Here is a 22403-nt window from a genome sequence, read left to right on the forward strand (position 1 = left end):
GGTCTTTCTACCATCATTCGGTCTAAAGACTCATCAATTTGCTAACTTTATCCAAGAAAATTGCCCAGAATTTCATCCAAATCTTCTTACTTCTCTTATTGCCATCAATGAGACAATGATCAAGATGGGCATGCATATTTTTTTTCGGGACGAAAGATGGGCATGCATATATAATCTATATAGACTGTAAGGAAAGTGGTGGTGATAATCTAAATATTAATTTCCTTTTGATACAATAATTTTGCTTTCGATAACGAAAGCAAAAACAACCCAATAACTCCATCATGTATCAAAACCACGAGGCCAGCAAAGACCACCGAAACATGGAGAGCCACATAGGAGAGAGCAAGGAATCCAGAGCCAACGGCCTTCTCCTTCTTCATCTCTCTGTCTGTGTTTCTTGGGGTCGTCGGCAGCTGACAAGTTCTCCGACGAGCCCATAACCCCAATTGGTGCGTTCTTCCTCCAACCCCAAATGGACCAAATAATCCATTGCGCCATGGGCTTCAAAAACCACATTGACATCGCCGCCATTAAATCCCACCTCAAAACCTCCCTCCTTCTCTCCCACCCCAGATTCTCCAGCCTCATGGTCCGCGGGCCCCAAGGCCTCAAGCAATGGCACAGGACCTCCCACGTCGACCTCGATCACGACGTCATCGTCGTCCACAACCCCGTCACGGCGGCATCAAACTCTGACCACGAGGCCGCCGTCAATGCCTACTTGGCCGACCTCTCCACCAGCTCTGGCCTCAGCTCCGACAAACCCCTGTGGGAATTCCACCTCCTCATGGCCCACAACTGCGGGGTCTTCTGCATCCACCACGCTCTCGAGATGGGGCTTCCGGCTTTGGGCTCTGCCGGGAAGAAGAGAAACAGAGTGATGGTGAAAAGGGCTGGTGGGTTTTGTTGATTGGGTTTGTGGGTATGGTTTGGTTCAGCTTGATTTTTGTGGTGGAGTTTGCGTTGAGGAGCTTCTTCTCCCTCACTCACACTCTGTAGTTGAGGGAGCATGGGTAAACTTTTCTTTAAACATAGTGCTTGATAAACAAGTAATCTGCTAATTGCTTATTCAACTCAAGAAGTAATAATAATTAAGAATCTACCTGCATGCTTACGATCGAAAACCTTCAACTTAATTACGCACGTACTTATTAAACCAAAGCTGTGGCTATTGTTAAGCCTACATCGTGTACACACTGAAACTCTGTGAACAAAACATACATATTCTTCATCAAGCCCTCTCCACAATGGTGACCGGAAAGCCACCTTTCATTTTTCCGGTGAGGTAGGCCAAGAACTCTGGCTGGGCTCCACCCTCCCTCTCCACCGGGACCAACTTAAAACTCTTCAAAACAGCACTCACCACCCTCTTCATCTGCAGAAACGCCATCTCCTTCCCCAAGCAGATCCTGGGCCCCGCCTGAAACACAGGGTAGCTGAACGAGTCCCTCCCGACAAACTTCCACTTGTGGGCCCCATTCTCCTCTCTCTCCTCCAGCCACCTCTCGGGCCTGTACTCTGCCCAGTCCTCCCCCCAAATCTCCTCCATCCGCCCCATCGCGTACACGTTGTAATTCACCACCATTCCCTTCTTCACCTTCGTCCCGTCCGGCAAAACGTCGTCCTTCATCGCCTGTTTGCTGTTCCCGGGAACCGGCGGGTACAGCCTCATGCTCTCGCACAGCGCCGCGTGAGTGTACACCATCTCCATCACCTCGTCGTAACCCCCTGTGGCCGACTCCAACTCCGTCGTTCCGCTGATCTCCTTTAGAATATCGTCTTCCACATGTGGGTTCTGCGATAGTAGCCAGAAGAACCATGTGAGAGCTGCCGACGTGGTGTCTCGGCCGGCGAGGGTGAAGCTGATGACGATGTCGGTGACGAACTTTTCATCCGAGTGGCCTGAGCCTAAGAACCGGGAGAGGAGATCCACGGACTCTAGAGCCTTCTTCTCGCTCAGCTCTCGCTTCTTTTCCCTGACAATGGTGTTCGCGAACTCGCGAACTTCGGAGACCGCAGCTCGGAGGCGCTTCTCGGAGCCAATTCCGAGAAACCTTTTGAGCTTCCACACTTGGGGAAACGAACTGAACCTGTCGCCGCTGAATTGAACGGCGTCGTCGAAAGCCACTGCGAATTTGGCTTCGGGCAGAGTGGGTAGCAGGTAAGCCGGATCGTATCCAAATGCGATTCTGCAGATGTTATCGAAGGCGAAGCGTTGGAGAATGTCTTGGAAGTCGAGAATTAAATTGTTGGTGGCGGCGGCGGAGAGAATGGGAATGAGGCGGTCGGAGAGCTCGGTGTCCACGACCTGTTCGACGAATTTACGCAGAGACTTGGTGTTGAATTCGTGGCTGGAGACTCGGCGCTGGAACTTCCAGTTGTCGCCGTCGGCGTTGAAGATGCCGTCGCCGAGGAGGTCGGTGAGGGTGGTGCGGAAGGTGTTGCCTTTTTCGTAGATGGGGAAATGGGTCTTGAGGATGTGCTGGACGACAGTGGGGTTGCCCGTGACGACGAAGTGCTTGCCCAGAGAGTGGTGGATGGTGAGGGTGTTTGATGGCGAGCTTCGGAGGAGGTCTGTGAACCATGGGAGCCTGCGTTCATGGTTTTTGTAGAGGGTTATGAAAGAGCCGATTATTGGGTATGATTTGAGGACCTTGGTGTTGTTGCTGGTTTTGGGGTTCGGTTGTGATGAAGCCCTGAAGACGAAGAAGAAAAGTAGGGGAAGGAGGACCAGGGAGGCCAAGGTTAAGAGCTGAAGAAACATGGCTGATATTGGCAGAAAAATGGAAGTCTTTTTTTGGGTGTTCGACGAAATGGCTGACTGAAGTAATGAGTTTGTACTGCTTGGTAGTGCTTCTGGTTTGTGATTTCTTGATGAATAGGTGGCAAGGTTTGGTTGCTATTTATAGTGTCGCTTTGGTTTGGTTTGATTGGAAGTCTTTTCAAGTTTTTTATATTTATTTATTTATTTAAAGGGTAGCTCTCTTTTGATGGTTTGGTTGGACTAGACTCAGCTTCATAAAGAGCTTCATTGACTTATGAAATGTTCACAGAATGACAAACAGGTCGATACGTAAACAAAGTCGTTATGGTGGCTCGATGTTATTAGGAGTATATTTATTATATGAGATTTTTTATTTTATTAAGTTTTTAATGTAATTTTTATGTGGGACTATTTTTAGTGGACCATGTGTGCAATCAATTTCACATTGGTGGTCCATTTTTTTTTTTTTTTCATTTTGGGTTTGTTTGATTTTGGGTCAATTTGGGGTTTTTTTTTTTTTTTTTTTTGATTTGGGTTTAATCGGGTCCAGTCAACTGGCCCATTTTGATACCATGTTAAGATTTCAAAGAGACGAATCCTTGGCCCACCACTTGCAACATCGATAATGTCTCCAACTTAACCACTTGTTTAACATGTGTAGGGTTTTATACAAAAAACCTCAATGTTGTTAGGAGTGAAACTATTTATTATATGGAACTTTCTATTTTGTTAAGTTTCTAATGTGAGACTCGTGTATTCTTCAACAGTATGGTGAACCAAAAAACCTATATTGTCTTGGGCCCTTACCTTCCTTTGGTCGCTTGATAATATTATGGATTGGTGACAATAATATGACAATTTGAGTTTCTCTCATTTCTCTTCTTTTTCTGTGATCCTCTCACTATATACTATTTTTTTGTCTTTGCTTTAAGAAAGTAGAAGCAACCTTGCTTTGCAAAGTCCCCCTTCATTGTTTGAACTGCTACCGTGAAATAAAATGGGTAAAAGCGTATTCAAATAATAAAAAATGATTCAAACATTATAAGTTCTTATGGGTTATAAAAGCATTCAGAACACTTCTTAACAAAGGCACTTTGATGAAGCACTTGGGTTTTTATGAAAAATTTCAGTGTATTTCTGATAGAAACAGTAAAAATGGTTATGAACAGAAACAATTTCTAGACAAGTATTTACAAATGGGTTGTAACATGATTCTTGTGTTGTTTTCATTATTTTTGTATGTTTTTCTTTCCACTACGTAAGCAAAACCGTCACAAAGGCAATGAGGGTCGTTATCATCCGTGACAATGGCACATTACTGTTTCGTTATGGGAGTTCTCTATGGTTAATGTACGGTCACCAATGGATTGGGCAAAGGCCTGTAGCCTTTTGAAACTTGAAAGCTTAGCCAGGAAGTACCCACCAATCCCATTGCACACGTCATGTTCCAAAAGTCAAAGAATACATTATTGCCAAGGTCATCGAGTTATTATATGTAACCACCAAGCAATTTACTTAGCAAAGGAACTACTTACATCGTGTGCTCGTCGTGTGACTAGTTATTGTGAGATGAATGTTGTTTATACATGTTATAACTTTTCGTTCTTATGTTGGGTTTGCATACTTTAATTTACTTAGCAAACAAATGGAAGTTAGTCGATAAGAGATACAAGCAGTCCTATGTTGCAAACCCAAATTTGCATGACACTATTTGAGAAAACTTTGGGGTAAACTCTCTAAACTGACTATAAAAGATCTGCTTGAATTTACAATGGAAGTGGCTTGGACAAATAATGGAGCCAACCTCGGAGAAGAAGAAATAGGAACTACATAAAAATGCTAATTTTACAGCCTTATAGAAAAACATGGAACTTAAAACCTGCCAGCTCTCCAATCAAACAAAGTGAAGGGCCAAATAGACCCAAAAGTGGAAAAAAAAAGATGCAAAATTGAGCTTCCAAGATGGGAAAGCTATGTCCTATTATAGACCCTTTTTTTTTTTCTTCTTCCAAGAGTTTTGGCTGGTACCTGTACATGAAATTCATTTTGGTTTTTCATGATTGTAGGTGACCGAAGGAATGCAATTGATTTCTTCATTTTTGCACTCAGATGATCGCTGATTGAAACTCGAAGCATTGGTTTTGATTTCTGCCCTTGTATTTCAAAGAAATCTGGGAAAAAAAATGCATGAATGGTAAAGTAAATGCAGGAAAACATATTTTGAAAAAATGTAGGAAAATTATGCAGAAAGCAAAAGCACATTTAAGTCTTTTGATAACATACTTACCATGTGATGGTGCATCTGAAGTTAGGAAACAGACTGACATCTGAAAGCGGTCCCAAGTTTTCGAAATTCTCGCAGCTGATGAGCTATGTCTTGAACAAACCGTAGGCCTTCATTTCCATTTTGAAGAGAGTAAAGCATGTACTCAAGAAAATCATGATCAGTCTCTAGTGCCTCCAACCTATCATTAAGGTCTGAGATTTCATTTTCCAGAACAACCAACTCGGTTTCTCTATGATCCATGAAATCATTTTGCCCATGGAAATCGGAATCATTTTTTTCTTCATGGTCTAAACTTTCAGAATGAGCTGGCCCCTCTTGAGCAGCAGAGCTTCCGTTAGATACATGTAAATCTTTTTGTCCATGCAAAACATTCTCTTCAACCTGACCATTTAATAGAACCCTCTCCTTTCTAGGAGTCTCTTCTTGAATTGGTTCATCATCCATATACTTTCTAGCTTGCCCACCATTAGGCATGTTGGAGGGAACCCCATTACAGGAAATTTCAGAAAGCTTCCTCTCCAAGCTCTTCAAACAATTTGAAATGTATAACTTTTCATCCTCAAATTCTAAAAGCGTAGTTTCAGAAAAAAGACGATCATTACTAGCTTCAGGTACCTCAGTATCCATTGAGTTACAAGCAACTTCGGCACAACAGTACTTGAGTTGCAAGTAACTTCGACATAGCCTTCATCCAGAGATTCAAGAGCAGATTCTACTGCTGTTGTATGAAGCATTGGCTTTGGATTAGATTTGGAAGCATCAGTTACCTGCTTTTCATCAGCGCAACCATTTACCCCAGACATTGTATTATTTGATGATAAATTACTCTCCTGCGCAGAAGAATTTTGCGAAGCCGACGGTTTCAGTTCCCCATCAACTCTATCAGGTTCCTTCAATGTTGGTTCTTTAACAATACCAGAAAAATCTGCTTCTTTACCGGTGGCTGCTGACTCAGACACAACATTTACACTAACATGATTTGGCTTTACAAGAGCTGGATCATATATGATAGGATCAGTTTTAGCAGATGCTCCATCTGTTGCCCTTATAGACTTCAAAAGTTTGTCGTTCTTATTGGTGGATGCATGTCCAAAGTCGCTTGTCCCAGTACCATCTGCTAAAAATTTAAAAAAAGGAGCAATGTAATATTTATCAATGGCATGCATGAGAGAGAGAGAGAGAGAGAGAGAGAGAGAGAGAGAGAGAGAGAATTTAGACATCTCTGATGATTCCCCAACTAACAAGTGTCATCTAGAGTAATAAGTTCATAACTCAAGTGAATTGGAATCCTAAGAAGAGGAAGGTTGAGCCTACTTTGATGATTCCCCAACATGAGAGAGACACAATATTTATCAGTGGAAGGTTGAGCCTACTTTTTTCAACAACATTAGATGATGGAGGGACATCATCTGGTGAAATAAGCTCAGCTAATGCAGAAGGATTGGACGTCCAACTGGCTTGTTGCCAGTATTCTCAACAGCAACATTGGCACCCAAGACCTTTACCTCAGAGGCCTTGCTATCATCTGACTGCACACATGGATCAGAAGGTGAAGGTTTGTGTTTGTAGGAAACATTGCTCTGCTTTGCTGGATTCAAACCTTCCACTGGTGCTTTGAAACACATTGAACTACAAATCCTTCCCTCTTAGGCTCATGAATTCCACTGATGAAACTGCTACCATCGTCGTCCTCAGAAAATGGAAACTCAGAGTCAGAACTAATCTTCAACTCAGTGTATCCTACATGTGACAAGGGATCCCAGCCAATTTTTCCAGGACAACGGGCAGAGTCAGTATTAGAACAAACCCTCAACTCAGTGTATCCTCCTACATGTGACATGGGATCCCAGCCAACTCTTACAGGACCACGAGCAGTTACTGAGGCAGGAAATTTATTAGAAAGATGATATACAATTTCGTACATAAATAATGTGGTCTCTCTAATAAGGTCACTCTGTCTAAGGACTCATCAATTTGCTAACTAAATCCAAGAAAATTGCCCAGATTTCATCCCAATCTTCTTTCTCACTTCACTGATTGTGATTAATGAGACAATGATCAAGATGGGCAGGCATATCCAAAATATAGTTTCCTTTTCACACAATCATTTTGCTTTCTATACGACATGTTCTTTTTTTGGTCTAATTATATACGACATTTTCTTTTTTGGTCTAATTATATACGACATGTTCAAACAAAGCAAGTTATCAACCCAAATCTCTACCACGTTCAATACAAACTTTTTGCTAAACAGAAGGCCCGACAAAAGATAACTATTCTTTTCTCTCTATTTTGGTAGGACGATCAATAGAATGGGAAATTATTCTAAATTTAGAAGTCATCTCATTTGGCTTCCTACGTCTCTAATTACAATGAATGGGATAATTGAGATGGGCATTGTCTAAGCTTGACTTTGTGTAATATGCGATAAGCAACTCCATTACAAAAATTACATTGCAATGTCACGTGGTGTATAAAATTCAATACTCCAAAACCTTCCCTTTCTTAAAAAAAGCCAACGAGGCAATCACAACTTGCACAATCATATCCCTCATGCTAAACTAAACTATTGCCAAGTCAACTTTGTTATGCAATGAGCAACTATATCAACAATGAGAAAATTATATCATAATGTCATGTGATGTTATATCACAATCATATCCCTCCGGCTCGATGAGCTCGATTGGGCAGCCATTGATCTTGATCAGGCCTCGCCATGCTTGTAGTAGGTCATGGTCACTACGGTTTTCTCGCAGCCGAAGCACTGCACTGACTCTATTGCAGGAGCCGCCATTGCTAGGGTTTGGATTGTGCTATCTAAATAGCCAAATGAAAAACCCTAGCCCTAGTAGAAGTGGTGTAAGTGCGCGTAAGTGAGGGTATTTATATGATGGTCTTGGGGTTTTTTTGTGGGCCTTATTGATAGGCAAAATGTTGGGCTGAATGAAGCGGGTCTGATGGGCTTCTTCGAGCTCAAATGTGAACGGGGAACCTTGTAACATCCAACATCGATCAACGGAGAAGGGGTGATGTGCCTTAGATGTAGCACGAGGTCTTTTGGGAGCTCACTGGCTTCGGAGTCATGGGAACTCTGAAGTTAAGCGAGTTTGGGCTAGAGCAATTCCATGATGGGTGACCCACTAAGAAGTTGCTCGTGAGTTCCCAAAAACAAAACCGTGAGGGTAGAGAAGGGGGCCTAAAGGGATAATATCGTGCTACGACGGAGCTGATCTCGGGATGTGACAATTGGTATCAGAGTCACTTTGCCGTGTGGTGCAAGTATGCCGACGAGGACGTCGAGCCCCTAAGGAGGGTAGATTGTAATATTCCACATCAACCAACGAAGAGGGGGTGATGTGCCTGATAACTCGTACATTTATACATATATATAATCCATTTCTAGTCTATTTGTGATGTTTTTGAGTTAAACTTGTTGCGTTTTACCCTATTTTGTGTTAGTATGCAGTTGCATCTACTTTAGGATCAAGTTGAAGGCAAAAGAAATGAAAACATGCCATTTTTGGAGCTGACCCTTATTCAAACATGGAAACAAGTTTCGCGACCTCTTTTGAAGTCCAAATAAAGAATCCAAGGCGAACCTGGCTTGGTTGAAGACTAAGTGCAGAATGGGAAAGCAATGGGGATCTCTAGCCTGATTTGGAGGTGCCAAATAAGGCAAAAACGTACAAAATAAAGGCTGATTTGTTAGGACCTCGTTGGAATATCTGACAGCCTATTTTACACCATAAAAACTTGCCTTTTAGCCACTTTTAAAACCCCTATTTATTTTGGACGAATTTCACAACCCTAGAACGGACTTCTTGGTTATTCTCTCCTTTCATGCACACTAAAACCCTAGCCGTCCATATATTTCCACCATTAAGAGTCAGCGCAAGAGGTGGTTCTTGGAGAAGTTCAACATCAAAATTGGTTCAAGGGTTTCCTCTCATGAATTTATTTTCACTCATGTTGTTTATTTTTGTTTTAATCTCTTTGAACATGATGTGTAACTAAATTCATAGCTAGGGATTTCGATGTAGCCTTGCAACATTGTAAGTTAAAGTATTCAGTTCATCAATCTGTTTCTTGTTTCATTCACTGAATCTATTGTTCAATTTGTTTGTCAATTTTAATGTTTGATCACCATTAGAGTCGCATACAGATTATCTAGACAAGGTTATAGTAAACATCATGCTTAATCTTGTTAGACATGTGAATGAATGAAGAGAATGCTATGCAAACATCATGCTGTGTATTTTCTTTGGTTCTTTAACGTTTTCTTGCATGCTAATGACTCTTAACTTGGAACCAAAGTTGAACATCCCAACTAGGTTGCAGATTAGGACAATTTGATCAAAACCACACATTATATGGCTGGTCATATATATGTAAAACGAACTCTGGAAACAGGTTGGTAGTTGAGTACGGTTTAATGTTATAAACATGGAATTAGTTTTGCAATGGTGAATTCGAAATCCCTGGTCTCTTCCCTATTCTTTCTACATCAATATATCATTCACTACTACTTTCTTCTTGCATTTTAAGTTGTTTTTCATTTACAACACAAAAACTACTTTCAAATTGTCACTTTCATTTTTAGTCAGGGTTCTTTCAAAACTAGTAATTTATAGAGGTCCAATCGGTCCTTGTGGTTCGACACCCTTACTTGTACCACTATACTAACCATATATTGGCACTTGGAAGGAACACAACAGTGCCTTATATGCACATGTCCACCTCCATCTAGCACGATGCCTTTTGGGAGCTCACTGGCTTTGGAGTCATGGAAACTCCGAAGTTAAGCAAGTTGGGGCTAGAGCAATCCCTGGATGGGTGACCTACTGGGAAGTTGCTCGTGAGTGTTCAGAAACAAAATCGTGAAGGCAAAGAGGGGGCCCCAAAGCGGATAATATCGTGCTACGGCAGAGCCGATCTCGGAATGTGACAAACCTATTCACACACCCACAAATTTAATCTCGACACACAACAAAAAATTTAATGAGTTTATTACAAATTTGCACCATGAACTTTTTGAGTTTAGTCCCAAGTTGATACCTAAACAATCGCAAGTGTCCTTATTGAAGACAAATGGTGACTTCCCTTAATATAACTAACAAAAAGTGATTGAATGTGTAAGGTGTTTATAGCTCAAGTGATTAAGAGTATTTATCTCTGCACTCGAGGTCCTATGTTGGATTTCCCCAACCCCAAATATCGCTTCTATCAGAGAAAAGTGATCGCATGTAAAACACATGGTTTACAAGGGCCATTTTTCTAATGTCCCCATCTTTTGAAGTCCCATCCTACCCAAAAACTAAATTTCATAAAAATTGAAAATAAAAAGGTTGCATAAAATCAAATCAATTAGTGAGAAACATAGGTTAAATGAGGTTAATGTGAGCAATGGGTCTGAATTGGGTCTATACACAATTGCAAGAAAATGAGGGGCAAGGAGCTCTTGATGTAAACTAGAGGCTTGAGTTCGAGTGATTTGGTTGAAATGTAAGTCTAAATTTATGTTACATACCTACCTCTTTCTTAACCAAAATTACTATTTGTCTTTATTAAATAAATACCTATATCTTCCTTATAGGAAATCACCACTCATAAATAAATGCACTTCCAAAAGATTGAAGGAGCTTGGACAAAAAATAATTTAGGGACCAAAGTGGGCCATAAAATTTAGGTGTGGAGAATAATTGCCAAAACGTGAATAGAAGTCTCATTCTTTGGTTTCTTATTGAGAGTGATAGCCATACTGCCAACCTCTAACGGGCCACAATGAATTGATTGTCCCCATATTTTATCTCTGTACAAGTTGAGTTTAGAATTGAATTTCCTCTCTTCCTTATAGGAAATCACCACTCATAAATAAATGCACTTCCAAAAGATTGAAGGAGCTTGGACAAAAAATAATTTAGGGACCAAAGTGGGCCATAAAATTTAGGTGTGGAGAATAATTGCCAAAACGTGAATAGAAGTCTCATTCTTTGGTTTCTTATTGAGAGTGATAGCCATACTGCCAACCTCTAACGGGCCACAATGAATTGATTGTCCCCATATTTTATCTCTGTACAAGTTGAGTTTAGAATTGAATTTCCTCTCGATCACTCCATTATGTTTACGGACAAGGATGCAATCCATTATGTTTACGGCTAAGGATGCAAGTAGTATCTATACGATAAACACATAAAATTGAAAATACAAATATTGTATTTTCTTGTTAAAACATTACTTGTAATTTAGAAGAAACCACAAATCGTAAATTGGTACCATAATTCTTGCCCTTGAAAAATAGAACAATCATATCCTTTTGCTTTTCTTTTTTCCTTTTTTGAAGAGCTACTGAACAATCAGTTGCCAATTGAATGGATTTGATATCCCTTAAGACAATCCATTGTTATATCTACTCGGGACAATCATATATCTCATGCCAAACTAAACTATTGCGAATTTAAAGTAAATTTTATTATATGATGAGCAACTCCATTACATCAACAATGAAAAAATTATATTCCAATGTCACATGGTGTATAAAATTCAAATTATTCAATACTCCAAAACCTTCCCTTTCTTTATATATATATATAAAAAAAAAAACCCCAAAAAAACCACACAAAAAAAAAAAAGAGAGGAGCCAATTACAACTTGCACCAACACAAACAACTCTCTCTCTCTCTCTCTCTCTCTCTCTCTCTCTCTCTCTCATGGAACTTAGGTTGTCTTAGAGTCGGCCCATTTTTCTTCCCTACTCCTCTAATTGCAATTCTCTCTCTCTCTCTCTCTCTCTCTCTCTCTCTCTCTCTCTCTCTCTCTCTCTCTCTCTCTCATGGAACTTAGGTTGTCTTAGAGTCGGCCCATTTTTCTTCCCTACTCCTCTAATTGCAATGGATGAGATAGTTGAGATAGGCATAAGCTTGACTTTGTGTAAGGTGAAGGGTGTAAAGTTGTACGTAGTTCCCTTTTTTTAGGGGTACATTATTACCTTTTTAAAAAAATGATAATTCACTGCTCCTAAGCATAGTCTAAAATATCGATAATATCGACGAAATATCGAGGATATTATCATTTGTTCGGATCACAGATATTTTAGAACATATCCATACACATATCGTATAAATATAGAAAATATCGGAAAATATCGATGTCGATAATATCGGAAAATATCGATGTCGATAATTTCGCTCACACTTCAGCAATATTTTGTTAAAATATCGCTAAAATATCGAAAATATTGATGTAGTGGAAAAAAAGAAAAAGAAAACTCAAAGCACACACGCATAGGGGATTCAAACCCTTACCATTTCACTCCTCCAACACCTTAACCACCATGTTGCTTATGTTTTGTGATAATATGATAAAATATGTATATTTATATTGTTTTGTTTTGAACTGTTTTTTCAAGAATTAGATTTTCATGCGAGAATGTGAGTCTTTGACCTTTTGTTTTTTTTGGGATGGAATTGAGCTGCTCATGGAAAGAATCCGAGACCCAATCTTCAAATTGCTTATGGACAACGTCAACCAATCTCGGATCCATATAGGTGGCTTGTTAACAATTACATGGAAAACTATTTTGGGGATTTATCATTTGATGACTACTCACAATACAGTTACTCAACAAATAGAGATGATGAAGATACTGAAATTTTTTGAACCTCATAGTCACTCAAGTATTTTACCATGCAATGTATAAAGTGTAAAATATTGTAGTAAATCATTATAAATAAATGATTATGGTATGTTAAATCTTCTATCATTAATTACTACATATTTTCTACACTCACAGTATTTGTCAACTCGCTATATATAATTAACTTAAATCAGTTAAACCCATCATGCAATGAATTTCCTTCCAAGTTTTTATGATAAAGTAATAGATAACTAGATAAACATCCTCCAAAGTTTCAATAAAATTTTTCAAGTTTTTCTTACAATATCCGCAGTTTTTATTCAATTTTTATCGATCTCGTTAATATCATGATATTTTCATTAAAATTTTCGTATTTTTGAACTATCAATATTTTCGATACCATCGATATTTCAGACCTTGCTTTTAAGAAAGAGCACAATCATATTCCTCATGCTAAACTAAACTATTGCCAAGTCAACTTTGTTATGCAACGAGCAACTATATCAACAATGAGAAAATTATATCATAATGTCAATGATGTTACTATAAACAACTCTGTCACAAAAATTCAATAATCCAAGACTTTTCCTGCCCTAAAAGACCAGTGAGGCATTCACAACTTGCACCAACACAAACAACTCTTCCACCATCCCTAATTTAGAGTCAGCTCATTTTTCTTCCTACTTGAGATAGGCATAGCCGCATAGTAGTTGTGCCAAAATTATTCCCTTTTTTTGGGTGCAATATTGCATTGCTTAGAAAAGAACCATAATTGATTGCCCTTAAGAAAGCGTACAATCATATCCCCCATGCCAAACTAAACTAATACTATGGGCGGAACCACTATGTGGACTCTGGTGGGCTGTGGCTCAGTGATGTTTTTGGTGGAAAAAAAAAAATTCAAACCTATATAAGCACTATCTTAACCTAAAAATAAATAAAAATATACAATTTCATATATTGGCAACACTAATACGCATAGTCAGAGGTTTTTCACATTTGTATATGGTGTCAAAGACTGTCCCAACATCAATAACCCACAATAATAATAAAGTCCTTAGTTCTAACTCTCTAATTTATTTTATTTTCATTAATTTGTCTCCAAAAGAGAACTATTTTTCTAAAAGAAATTCTTCCTTTCACGAATAATAAGGCTCTAATTCCATTTTTTTCTTTTGTTTATAACTAGCGTGGTTTATACTAATGTATAATTTTAGCTAACTCACCCAGATAAATTCCTAATTCCGCCCTTTAACTATTAATTAGGCTGGATACAACAAAATAATTCTATTAGATCTAATGTACTTATTAGATCTATAAGTACCTTGTGTTAGAATTGAGAAATTCTATGGCTCGAATTTCAAGGATATTTAGAACTAGATAGATATCAGCAACATGACTTCCTATACCCACTTATCTTTCGGGAGTATATTTATGCACTTGCTCTTGATCATTGAGAAAATATTTCCTTTTAATTGGCGACTATCAAAAAAATCAGACGTACTCCTATTAATGTGGAAAATATACCGATAGGAAGGGCTGTTGCACAAAATGTACTTCTAAGTAATTGCTCCACAGATCCTATAATGCCTCTCATTTTTATTTTGTATATACAAAAATATTAATTTTGTTATTAATTTATAATTTTTTTAATAAAATTAAAATGAAAATTTGTAAATTTTATTTGGATTTTATTAATTAATATATATTTATTAAAACATATACTTATATACTTCCTATTAAGTATATATACTCACTTAGGTATAATATAACAATTATATATGAATTATAATATATCTTTATAACAATATAAGGATAAGGTTAAAATATTAATCTCAAGTCATTTAAAAAATTATTAATTTATCTATAAATTATATAAATATATATATTTTTATAATATCTTTTACGAATCTAAAGAAAATTTTATCACAATGTCACATAATGTTACTATAAAATTGAATACTCCAAGAAGGCAATCACAACTTGCACCAACACAGACAACTCTTCCACCATATCCCTCTCTCTGTCTCTCATGGGTTCCTTTGATGATGACTGTGCAGAGCAGCCCTTGTCTCCAACAGGCCGTCTCTTCCTCCATCCCAAATGGAACCTAGTAGTACACTGCGCCATCGGCTTCAAGAACCCTATAGATATAGACGCCATCAAGTACCGCCTCAAAACCTCCCTCCTCCTCTCCCACCCCAGATTCTCAAGCCTCGTGGTCCGCGACTCCCACGGCGTCGAGCACTGGCAAAAAGCAACCCACATTGACCTCGACCGCCACATCATCATCCTCCACAACCCCGTCTCGACCGCATCACAGCCTGTTGACCATGAAACCGCTGTCAACGACTACTTGGCTGATCTCTCCACCAGCCGTGGGCTAAGCACTGATAAACCCTTGTGGGAAGTGCACCTTCTCATGGCTCACAACTGCTGCGTGTTTCGACTCCACCATGCTTTGGGGGACGGGGTTTCTCTTATGTATCTGTTCTTGGCCGACTGTAGGAGAGCCAACAACGAAGAAAAGCTCCCAACTTTGGCTTATGGGAAGACGAGGGGCAAGAAAAGAGTGGATAGTAGTATTGGAAAGGGTTGGTGGGTTTTGTTGATAGGGTTCTTGAGTATGGTGTGGTTCAACTTGGTGTTTGTGGTGGAGTTTGTGATGAGGAGCTTGTGGGTTTGTGACAGAACAGAGATCAGTGGTGGCGATGGAGTTGAGCTGTGGCCTAGGAAGTTAGCCACTGCTCGGTTTAGGCTTCAGGACATGAAGCTCGTCAAGAAAGCTGTTCCAAATGCGGTAATTTGATATATATATATATATATATATATATATATATATATGCGTTGCTTCTAATTAATATTTTGTTTTTGAATTTGCATGAGAAATCTTTTTATATTTTATTATTCAAAAAGAAGGTTTTAATTATAAGTTTTCTCCCACCATGCAGACAATCAACGATGTTCTTTTTGGTGTGCTTTCATCAGGACTTTCAAGATATCTGGAACACCGAACACCAAATGGTAATTAAAAGAGTTTTGATACTTCCCGTGCAAATCAAATATTAGGGGTGTATAAGATTCAATCCAATTCGTACAAACAGATCAATTCATTTTAATTTGATTCAATTTTAATTAGTTTTGAAAATTTGGCTGATTGATTGGATCTATAATTTTCAAAACTGACATGATTGGATCGGATGATGGATTTACTTATCAGAATCCATCAAATCCAATCCGATCCAATCTAGTTAGTGTTATGCTTATTTCGCTACTGTAGGTATTTGTCGTTTTTATTTTTTTTTATTTTTATATCAAATAGAAACTTCATTAGATAAACTTCAACATTACAAACAATCAAAGAAATCAACAAGATATATAAAATTCCAATTCCAAGAGGGCAACAAACTAACTTGCTAAAAGCAAAACTAACGCGGACAAAAGCCGCACTAAAACTAATAGCCCACATCACCACAATTAGCCATATGCCCAAACAAAGCCCAGAAACTCAACATAACCAAAACCCTAAATCAACCTATGAGTCTAAACAAACCCTACAATCACCACTTGAAGAAGCGCTGTCGCGGTCACACCCACCACCGCATCTGTAACAGATCTGGGGAAAATATGATTTTCAGCAATCTACCTGCGCATAAGAGCGAACAAATAAACGAAAACAATAACTTTGCCAAAGAACAATTGGGTGATTTTCAGAAACCTCCATCAAAGACGATGTAAAATCAAATTTAAAGAATATGAGTGGCGTTAGGGAGCGGGTTTTGGAAGTAGGATTTGATTGAGAACATAGACTAAAAGGAGTGATGGGGAACTTCAGTCTAACCATGGCTTAGAAGAAACCACCACAAGATGTTTTTTATTCAAACCGCCCCAATGGACTTATTCACGAACCTAAAAGGAAAAGACGAGAAGAGAAAAGGGGGAGGAGGGCAGTGACGCTTCTTCCTCCTCCCCCCTCTATGGAATTTTCATTTAGGACTCACACAGAGAGAGAGGCTAGAGTTTGGAAAAAAAAAAAAATCTCTCTAATGGAGTTATGTTTAATATATTATATAATCAAAACAATTCTCTCTAATATTTCATTTATATTTTACATTTGTGTCTATTAATATGTTTGATTATATAAGGATAAATATTTAATATGTATCATTATTGTCTTTTTCTATTATCAAAACCGATTATCCAATTCAATCCAATCCAATATCAATTGGATCGGATCAGATTGGATTTAAACATCTAATATGATTGGATTGGATTGAAAAAATCACAATTCAATTTATATTGGATCATATGTGGATTAACTAAATTGTATTGATTTCGAACCGACATACACCCCTATCAAATATAAGTCACAATATTATGAAGGGGTTCAATACTAATTAGTCACAGTCTACATATATGCATAAATACTTTCTCATTTTGTGTAAGTTAATTACCTAGCATGTCATATTCGTTTTTATGCGAGGTAACAAAATTTGTAATGGGTTGGAGTAGTGAAAAAATGATCACTCCTAAGATGAGATAGCTAAATTAACTAAAGCCAATTGTTTTTGTCATCATTCAGCTTTGCCTGAGGGGCTTCAAATTACAGGGCTAGCAATGGTAAATCTAAGAGAGCAACTTGGATTGCAGGTTTGTTGTAACTTGCAACCCTATGGCTTGTTAATTAATTCTCTCTTTATTTTTCTCATGAAATGATCGAAATTAATTTCAACTCGTGGTGGTTGGATGGAACTGAAACGAAACTGATGATCAGGAACTATCCGATATGATGAAAAACAATTCACCAGGACTAAGTTGGGGTAACAAGTTCGGCATGATTCTCCTACCTATTTATTATCATAAAACCAACGGCCCTGATGATCCTCTGGCGTATCTGAAGAGAGCTAAGGTGATGATTGATAGGAGGAAACAATCTCTACAGGCTTATTTCTCATACAAAACTATACTTTCTGCAATGCCCTACTTCGGAGCAAAGGTGATCAAATTCAGGATATAAAAAAATGCATGCAGGTTAAGTTCACCTTCCAATTTGAATATTGAAATTTTTTACCTTTTTTACTGCATGCAGGTTACTGCCTGGCTTAATAACAATATCATTTGCAATACAAGCTTTACTATCTCAAATATTATTGGCCCAGAAGAGGAAATTACAGCCGCAGGCAACACAGTAACTTATCTGAGAGTGAATTCAACTACCGGTCCACATGTACTGCCCTCAAAACAAGACAATTTTTTCTAGTTTATAATTTATGTCTGAATGTTTTTGCTGATTGGTAAATGCAGGCGCTCACAATGCACTTGGTGAGCTATGCTGGAAAAGTAGACATGCAAATTTCGGTGGCCAAAGATATCATCCCTGACCCGGCATTTCTCGCAAACTGCTTTGAGGAGGCCTTGCTTGATATGAAGGAAGCAGCCAGCCGCAATGCAACCATAAGTAATTAACCAAGAACCACAAGTAATGGATAATAAGTCACATCATGTAATAATATATATTTTTTATTTTAAAACCTTCATGCTCTTTTTACTTCTTAATTAACATTCAAATGAATAATTAATAAATGTCATCTCCACTCTATTAAGAGCGAGGTACACAATTTGGCACATAAATGTGGTCTTTCTACCATCACTCGGTCTAGAGTCCCATCAATTTGCTAACTAAATACAAGAAAATTGCCCAGAATTTCATCCTAATCATTTGCTTCTCTTATTGCCATTAATGAGACAATGATCAAGATAGACTGTAAGGAAAGGGGTGGTGATAATCTAAATTTTAGTTCCCTTTTGATACAATAATTCTGCATATATAATCTATAACGAAAGCAAAAACAACCCAATAACTCCGCCATGTATCAAAACCACAAGGCCAGCAAAGACCACAGAAACATGGAGAGTCACATGGGAGAGAGCAAGGAAACCAAAGCCAAGGACCCTTCTTCTTCTTCTTCTTCATCTCTCCGTCTGTGTTTCTTGAGGTCGTCGGCAGCTGACAAGTTCTCCGCCGAGCCCATAACCCCAATTGGTGGGTTCTTCTTCCAACCCCAAATGGACCAAATAATCCACTGCGCCATGGGCTTCAAAAACCCCATTGACATCGCCGCCATTAAATCCCACCTCAAAACCTCCCTCCTTCTCTCCCACCCCAGATTCTCCAGCCTCATGGTCCGCGGCCCCCGAGGCCTCAAGCAATGGCACAGGAGCTCCCCCGTCGACCTCGACCACCACGTCATCCTCGTCCACAACCCCGTCACGGCGGCATCAAACTTTGACCACGAGGCCTCGGTCAATGCCTACTTGGCCGACCTCTCCACCAGCTCTGGCCTCAGCGCCGAAAAACCCCTGTGGGAATTCCACCTCCTCATGGCCTACAACTGCGGGGTCTTCCGCATCCACCACGCTCTGGGAGATGGGACTTCGCTCATGTCTCTGTTCTCGGCGAGTTTCAGGGGAGCTGAAGAAGAAGAAAAGCTTCCGGCTTTGGCCTCTGCCGGGAAGAAGGGAAACAGCGTGAATGGTGAAAAGGGCTGGTGGGTTTTGTTGATTGGGTTTGGGGGTATGGTTTGGTTCAGCTTGATTTTTGCGGTGGAGTTTGCGTTGAGGAGCTTGTGGGTTTGTGACAGAAAAACAGAGATAAGTGGCGGCGATGGAAAGCTGGCCACCGCTCGGTTTAAGCTTCAAGACATGAAGCTCGTCAAGAAAGCTGTTCCAAATGCGGTAATTGATTTGCTAATTCTTCTGTTTTTCTTGTATATTGGGTTTGGTTGGTTCCTTTTCTGGAGTTGTTCAAATAACAAAAATCCTATTTTATTTTATTTTTTTCAAATGATTTTTCTTTAGAAAAAAGAAAAGGGTTTTGATTGTTGAGAGTTAAGCTGCATACAAGTCTTGAATCAAGCTGCAGATGTTAATCCTGCAGATTGACAGTGAAGAGGATGAAGAATCCAAGGAGCTGAAGAACTTTCCTCTTATAGTAATAGCTGTTATAGGATATGTCCAACGGCTATTTTTCTTACTATTTTGAGGAACTCTACAGCTGTCATTCTTAGCTGTCTTAGTCCTTTCTGTTGTAACGATTTCTAGCCTAGGTGTAAGAATCATAGCCTCCAATGACCTTGAATGGCTGGAGATGAGTCCTTGTGTCCTAGTTTTTAGGATCTGTTTTTTTTTTTTGCAGCTTGTGTCATGCATATAGTGTGTTTTTGGCCCTGATGCAATAGATGAAAAAAAATAGACTGAAACATTCTCATTCTCTCTAAGTTTTTCTCTCCTCTGCATACGTTGCTTACAAAAAGTTTTATTTTGTTCTGTAAATCTGTCACTAAATCCAGCAAGCTAAATACCAAATTCTAACATTGACTGAAAAAAATTCTATGCCACAATGCTGCAGACCATCAATGATGTTCTTGTGGGGGTGGTTTCAGCAGGGCTATCAAGATACCTGGATCACCGAACACCAAATGGTAATTAGAAATTGCTGATATGCACTTTTGCTTCCCATTTGAAACAGATATCAATGGCATTCAATCACCATAACCAAAAGTTTGCTAAACCCAGTTGTTCTTCTCACCAGCTTTGCCCGAGGGGCTTCGAATTACTGGGATAGCTATTGCAAATTTGAGAGAGCAACCTAGATTGCAGGTCTGCTGTAAATTCTAAACTTGCATAATTTTTGTTTGTGAGATATATGCATTTCAATGGGTTGTTTTTGTTTTCCTTATGGAATCAACAATCTGATTAGGAACTAACAGATTTGATGAAAAGCAACTCTCGATCGAGTTGGGGTAACAAATTCAGCACGTTTCTCCTACCTATTTATTATAAAAAAAGGTTCTGGAACTGAACCTCTGGAGTATTTGAGGAGAGCTAAGGTGATTATGGACCGCAAGAAACAGACTCTGGAGGCTCTTTTCTCATACAAAATTGGGTGTTTTTTAATGACCTATTTGGGAGCAGAGGTGAGGATCATCAAAATGCAGTTTTCAAACAAGAAAAACATACATTTACAAATTTTTTTTTTTTCCAATGAACTGCAGATTGCTACATGGCTTCTTTACAGGATTGTCTGCAGCACTAGCTTTGCTATCTCAAATATACTTGGCCCACAAGAAGAAATTGCAGTTGGAGGAAACCCTGTAACTTACCTCAGAGTGAATACATCTAGCCTGCCCCATGTATACCCCAAATATTCACTTCAAAGTTCCTAAATTGTCAATTTAGGGTATGAAGGTTTTTGCTGATTCGTACATGCAGGCACTTACAATGCATATGGTGAGCTACGTGGAAAGAGCAGACATGCAAATTTTGGTTGCCAAAGATATCATTCCTGACCCGGATTTTCTTGCGAAGTGCTTTGAGGAGGCATTGATGGATATGAAGGAAGCAGCCCATTGAGAAACAAATGATTGATTTGTTAGAAAATTATAATATTTATATTTAATTTTTTTAATAATTGAAAATGGAAATTAAATTGTGGGGTTCGTAACTTTTAAGTACATGACTTTTGTAAATGAGTATGTATCAATTGAGAATAGTCATGTTCTTAATAGAAGAAAAATAAAATATTATTTAAAATAATAATACTTTGTGTGAAAAGTTGCATTGTTTCATAATAATTGAAACATTGCACTTCTTGATTTATTGTTGTAATAAGAAAAGACACATTTGTTAATATTTTCCAGTCACATCTTTTTTGAATACATGCCTTTTTGCCCATAAGAGCACTTCTACCCTAAAGAGCAAGGGCAAGGCAAAGGCAATGCAATGTTTGTCACTATTCACGTGAATAGTGGCAGCTCTTGCCTTTTTGGTTTCCATCCCAAAGGGCAAGGGCAAGGGCAATTACTATTCATTTTATTTTATTTTCTATTTTTCATACTTAAACCATTAATTTTGATAAGATTTTTGGTTGCCACGTGTCACTATTTATTATAAAATTCTCTATCAAATTTCAGATAAAATTTTCTAATAAGATTTTCAATTTAAATTTTAGGATTAAATTTTCAGATAAGATTTTCGTTGCCACGTGTCCGTATTTATTATAAAATTCCCATCTCAAATTTTGGGTAAGATTTTCGATTGCCACTTGTCTATATTTATTATAAAATTCACATCTCACTCATCATACAATTGAAATACTCCCAGCCCTTATAGTCTGACACAATCGAGTACAAGCACAACTCAATCATTGGTGGAGGTGGTTCTGAAGGAAACATGCATCTAATGCTTAGGAAATGAACTTTAGCCACAACCTATACAACAAAAACATTCTAAATGGCGGATTCATTTTGTTTATACTAGTTGAGCTAAACATTTTTCATTTTAAACCAAGTATTTTAGCCTATTCTCTTTGAACGCAAATAGAAAAAGGAAAAAAGGGAATATATCTTTACCCTTGATGACCTTTTCTTGATTTCTCAAGAATGAACACCTTTGTTAGAAATACCTTTTGTTTCTCTTGATTTTGACTCATTCACCTTAAGGCTCCAAGATTAAATTCCTCTACCTCACCACACCAAATGCTCCTAGAGATCAAGAGAAGGCAATCATGAAGTATGGATGCTAGTCTACTTCTTGATTGGACCAATTTTTGGTTTATGGAAGATGAGATACAAAGATGATCACTCATCAACCAAAGTAGGAAAAGCAAAAACCCTAGCTAGGTTTTCTCCAACACTTAGCTTATATAGAACAACACA

The 22403-nt window shown here is 38.5% G+C and overlaps 2 protein-coding genes and 1 pseudogene across 2 annotated transcripts; 2 read left to right on the top strand and 1 right to left on the bottom strand.

The window, feature by feature from the left end:
- The first annotated feature begins 156 nt into the window (after window positions 1-156).
- On the top strand, window positions 157-18153 carry LOC117638505 (O-acyltransferase WSD1-like). The gene is made up of 8 exons (XM_034373621.1): window positions 157-160; window positions 303-452; window positions 14769-15487; window positions 15639-15711; window positions 17270-17337; window positions 17462-17683; window positions 17777-17914; window positions 17992-18153. The coding sequence occupies exons 1-8, from the start codon at window positions 157-159 to the stop codon at window positions 18151-18153; spliced, it is 1536 nt and encodes a 511-aa protein (XP_034229512.1).
- Window positions 1115-2860, bottom strand: LOC117636350 (cytochrome P450 94A1-like). The gene has a single exon (XM_034370817.1). The coding sequence runs from the start codon at window positions 2765-2767 to the stop codon at window positions 1235-1237; it is 1533 nt and encodes a 510-aa protein (XP_034226708.1). The 5' UTR covers window positions 2768-2860; the 3' UTR covers window positions 1115-1234.
- A 322-nt stretch (window positions 18154-18475) lies between the features above and the next one.
- Window positions 18476-21175, top strand: LOC117638036 (annotated as a pseudogene).
- Window positions 21176-22403: the final 1228 nt, after the last annotated feature.

The sequence above is a fragment of the Prunus dulcis genome, chromosome 8 (assembly GCF_902201215.1).
Source record: "Prunus dulcis chromosome 8, ALMONDv2, whole genome shotgun sequence".
Taxonomy (NCBI): Eukaryota; Viridiplantae; Streptophyta; class Magnoliopsida; order Rosales; family Rosaceae; genus Prunus; species Prunus dulcis.

Bases quoted from the DNA above. Each gene is read 5' to 3' on its own strand.
- LOC117636350 (XM_034370817.1), bottom strand. From the start codon at position 2,767: ATGTTTCTTCAGCTCTTAACCTTGGCCTCCCTGGTCCTCCTTCCCCTA.
- LOC117638505 (XM_034373621.1), top strand. The intron at 15,712-17,269 runs GTAATTAAAAGA...GTCATCATTCAG, and splicing joins GGAACACCGAACACCAAATG to CTTTGCCTGAGGGGCTTCAA. The intron at 17,338-17,461 runs GTTTGTTGTAAC...ACTGATGATCAG, and splicing joins GAGAGCAACTTGGATTGCAG to GAACTATCCGATATGATGAA.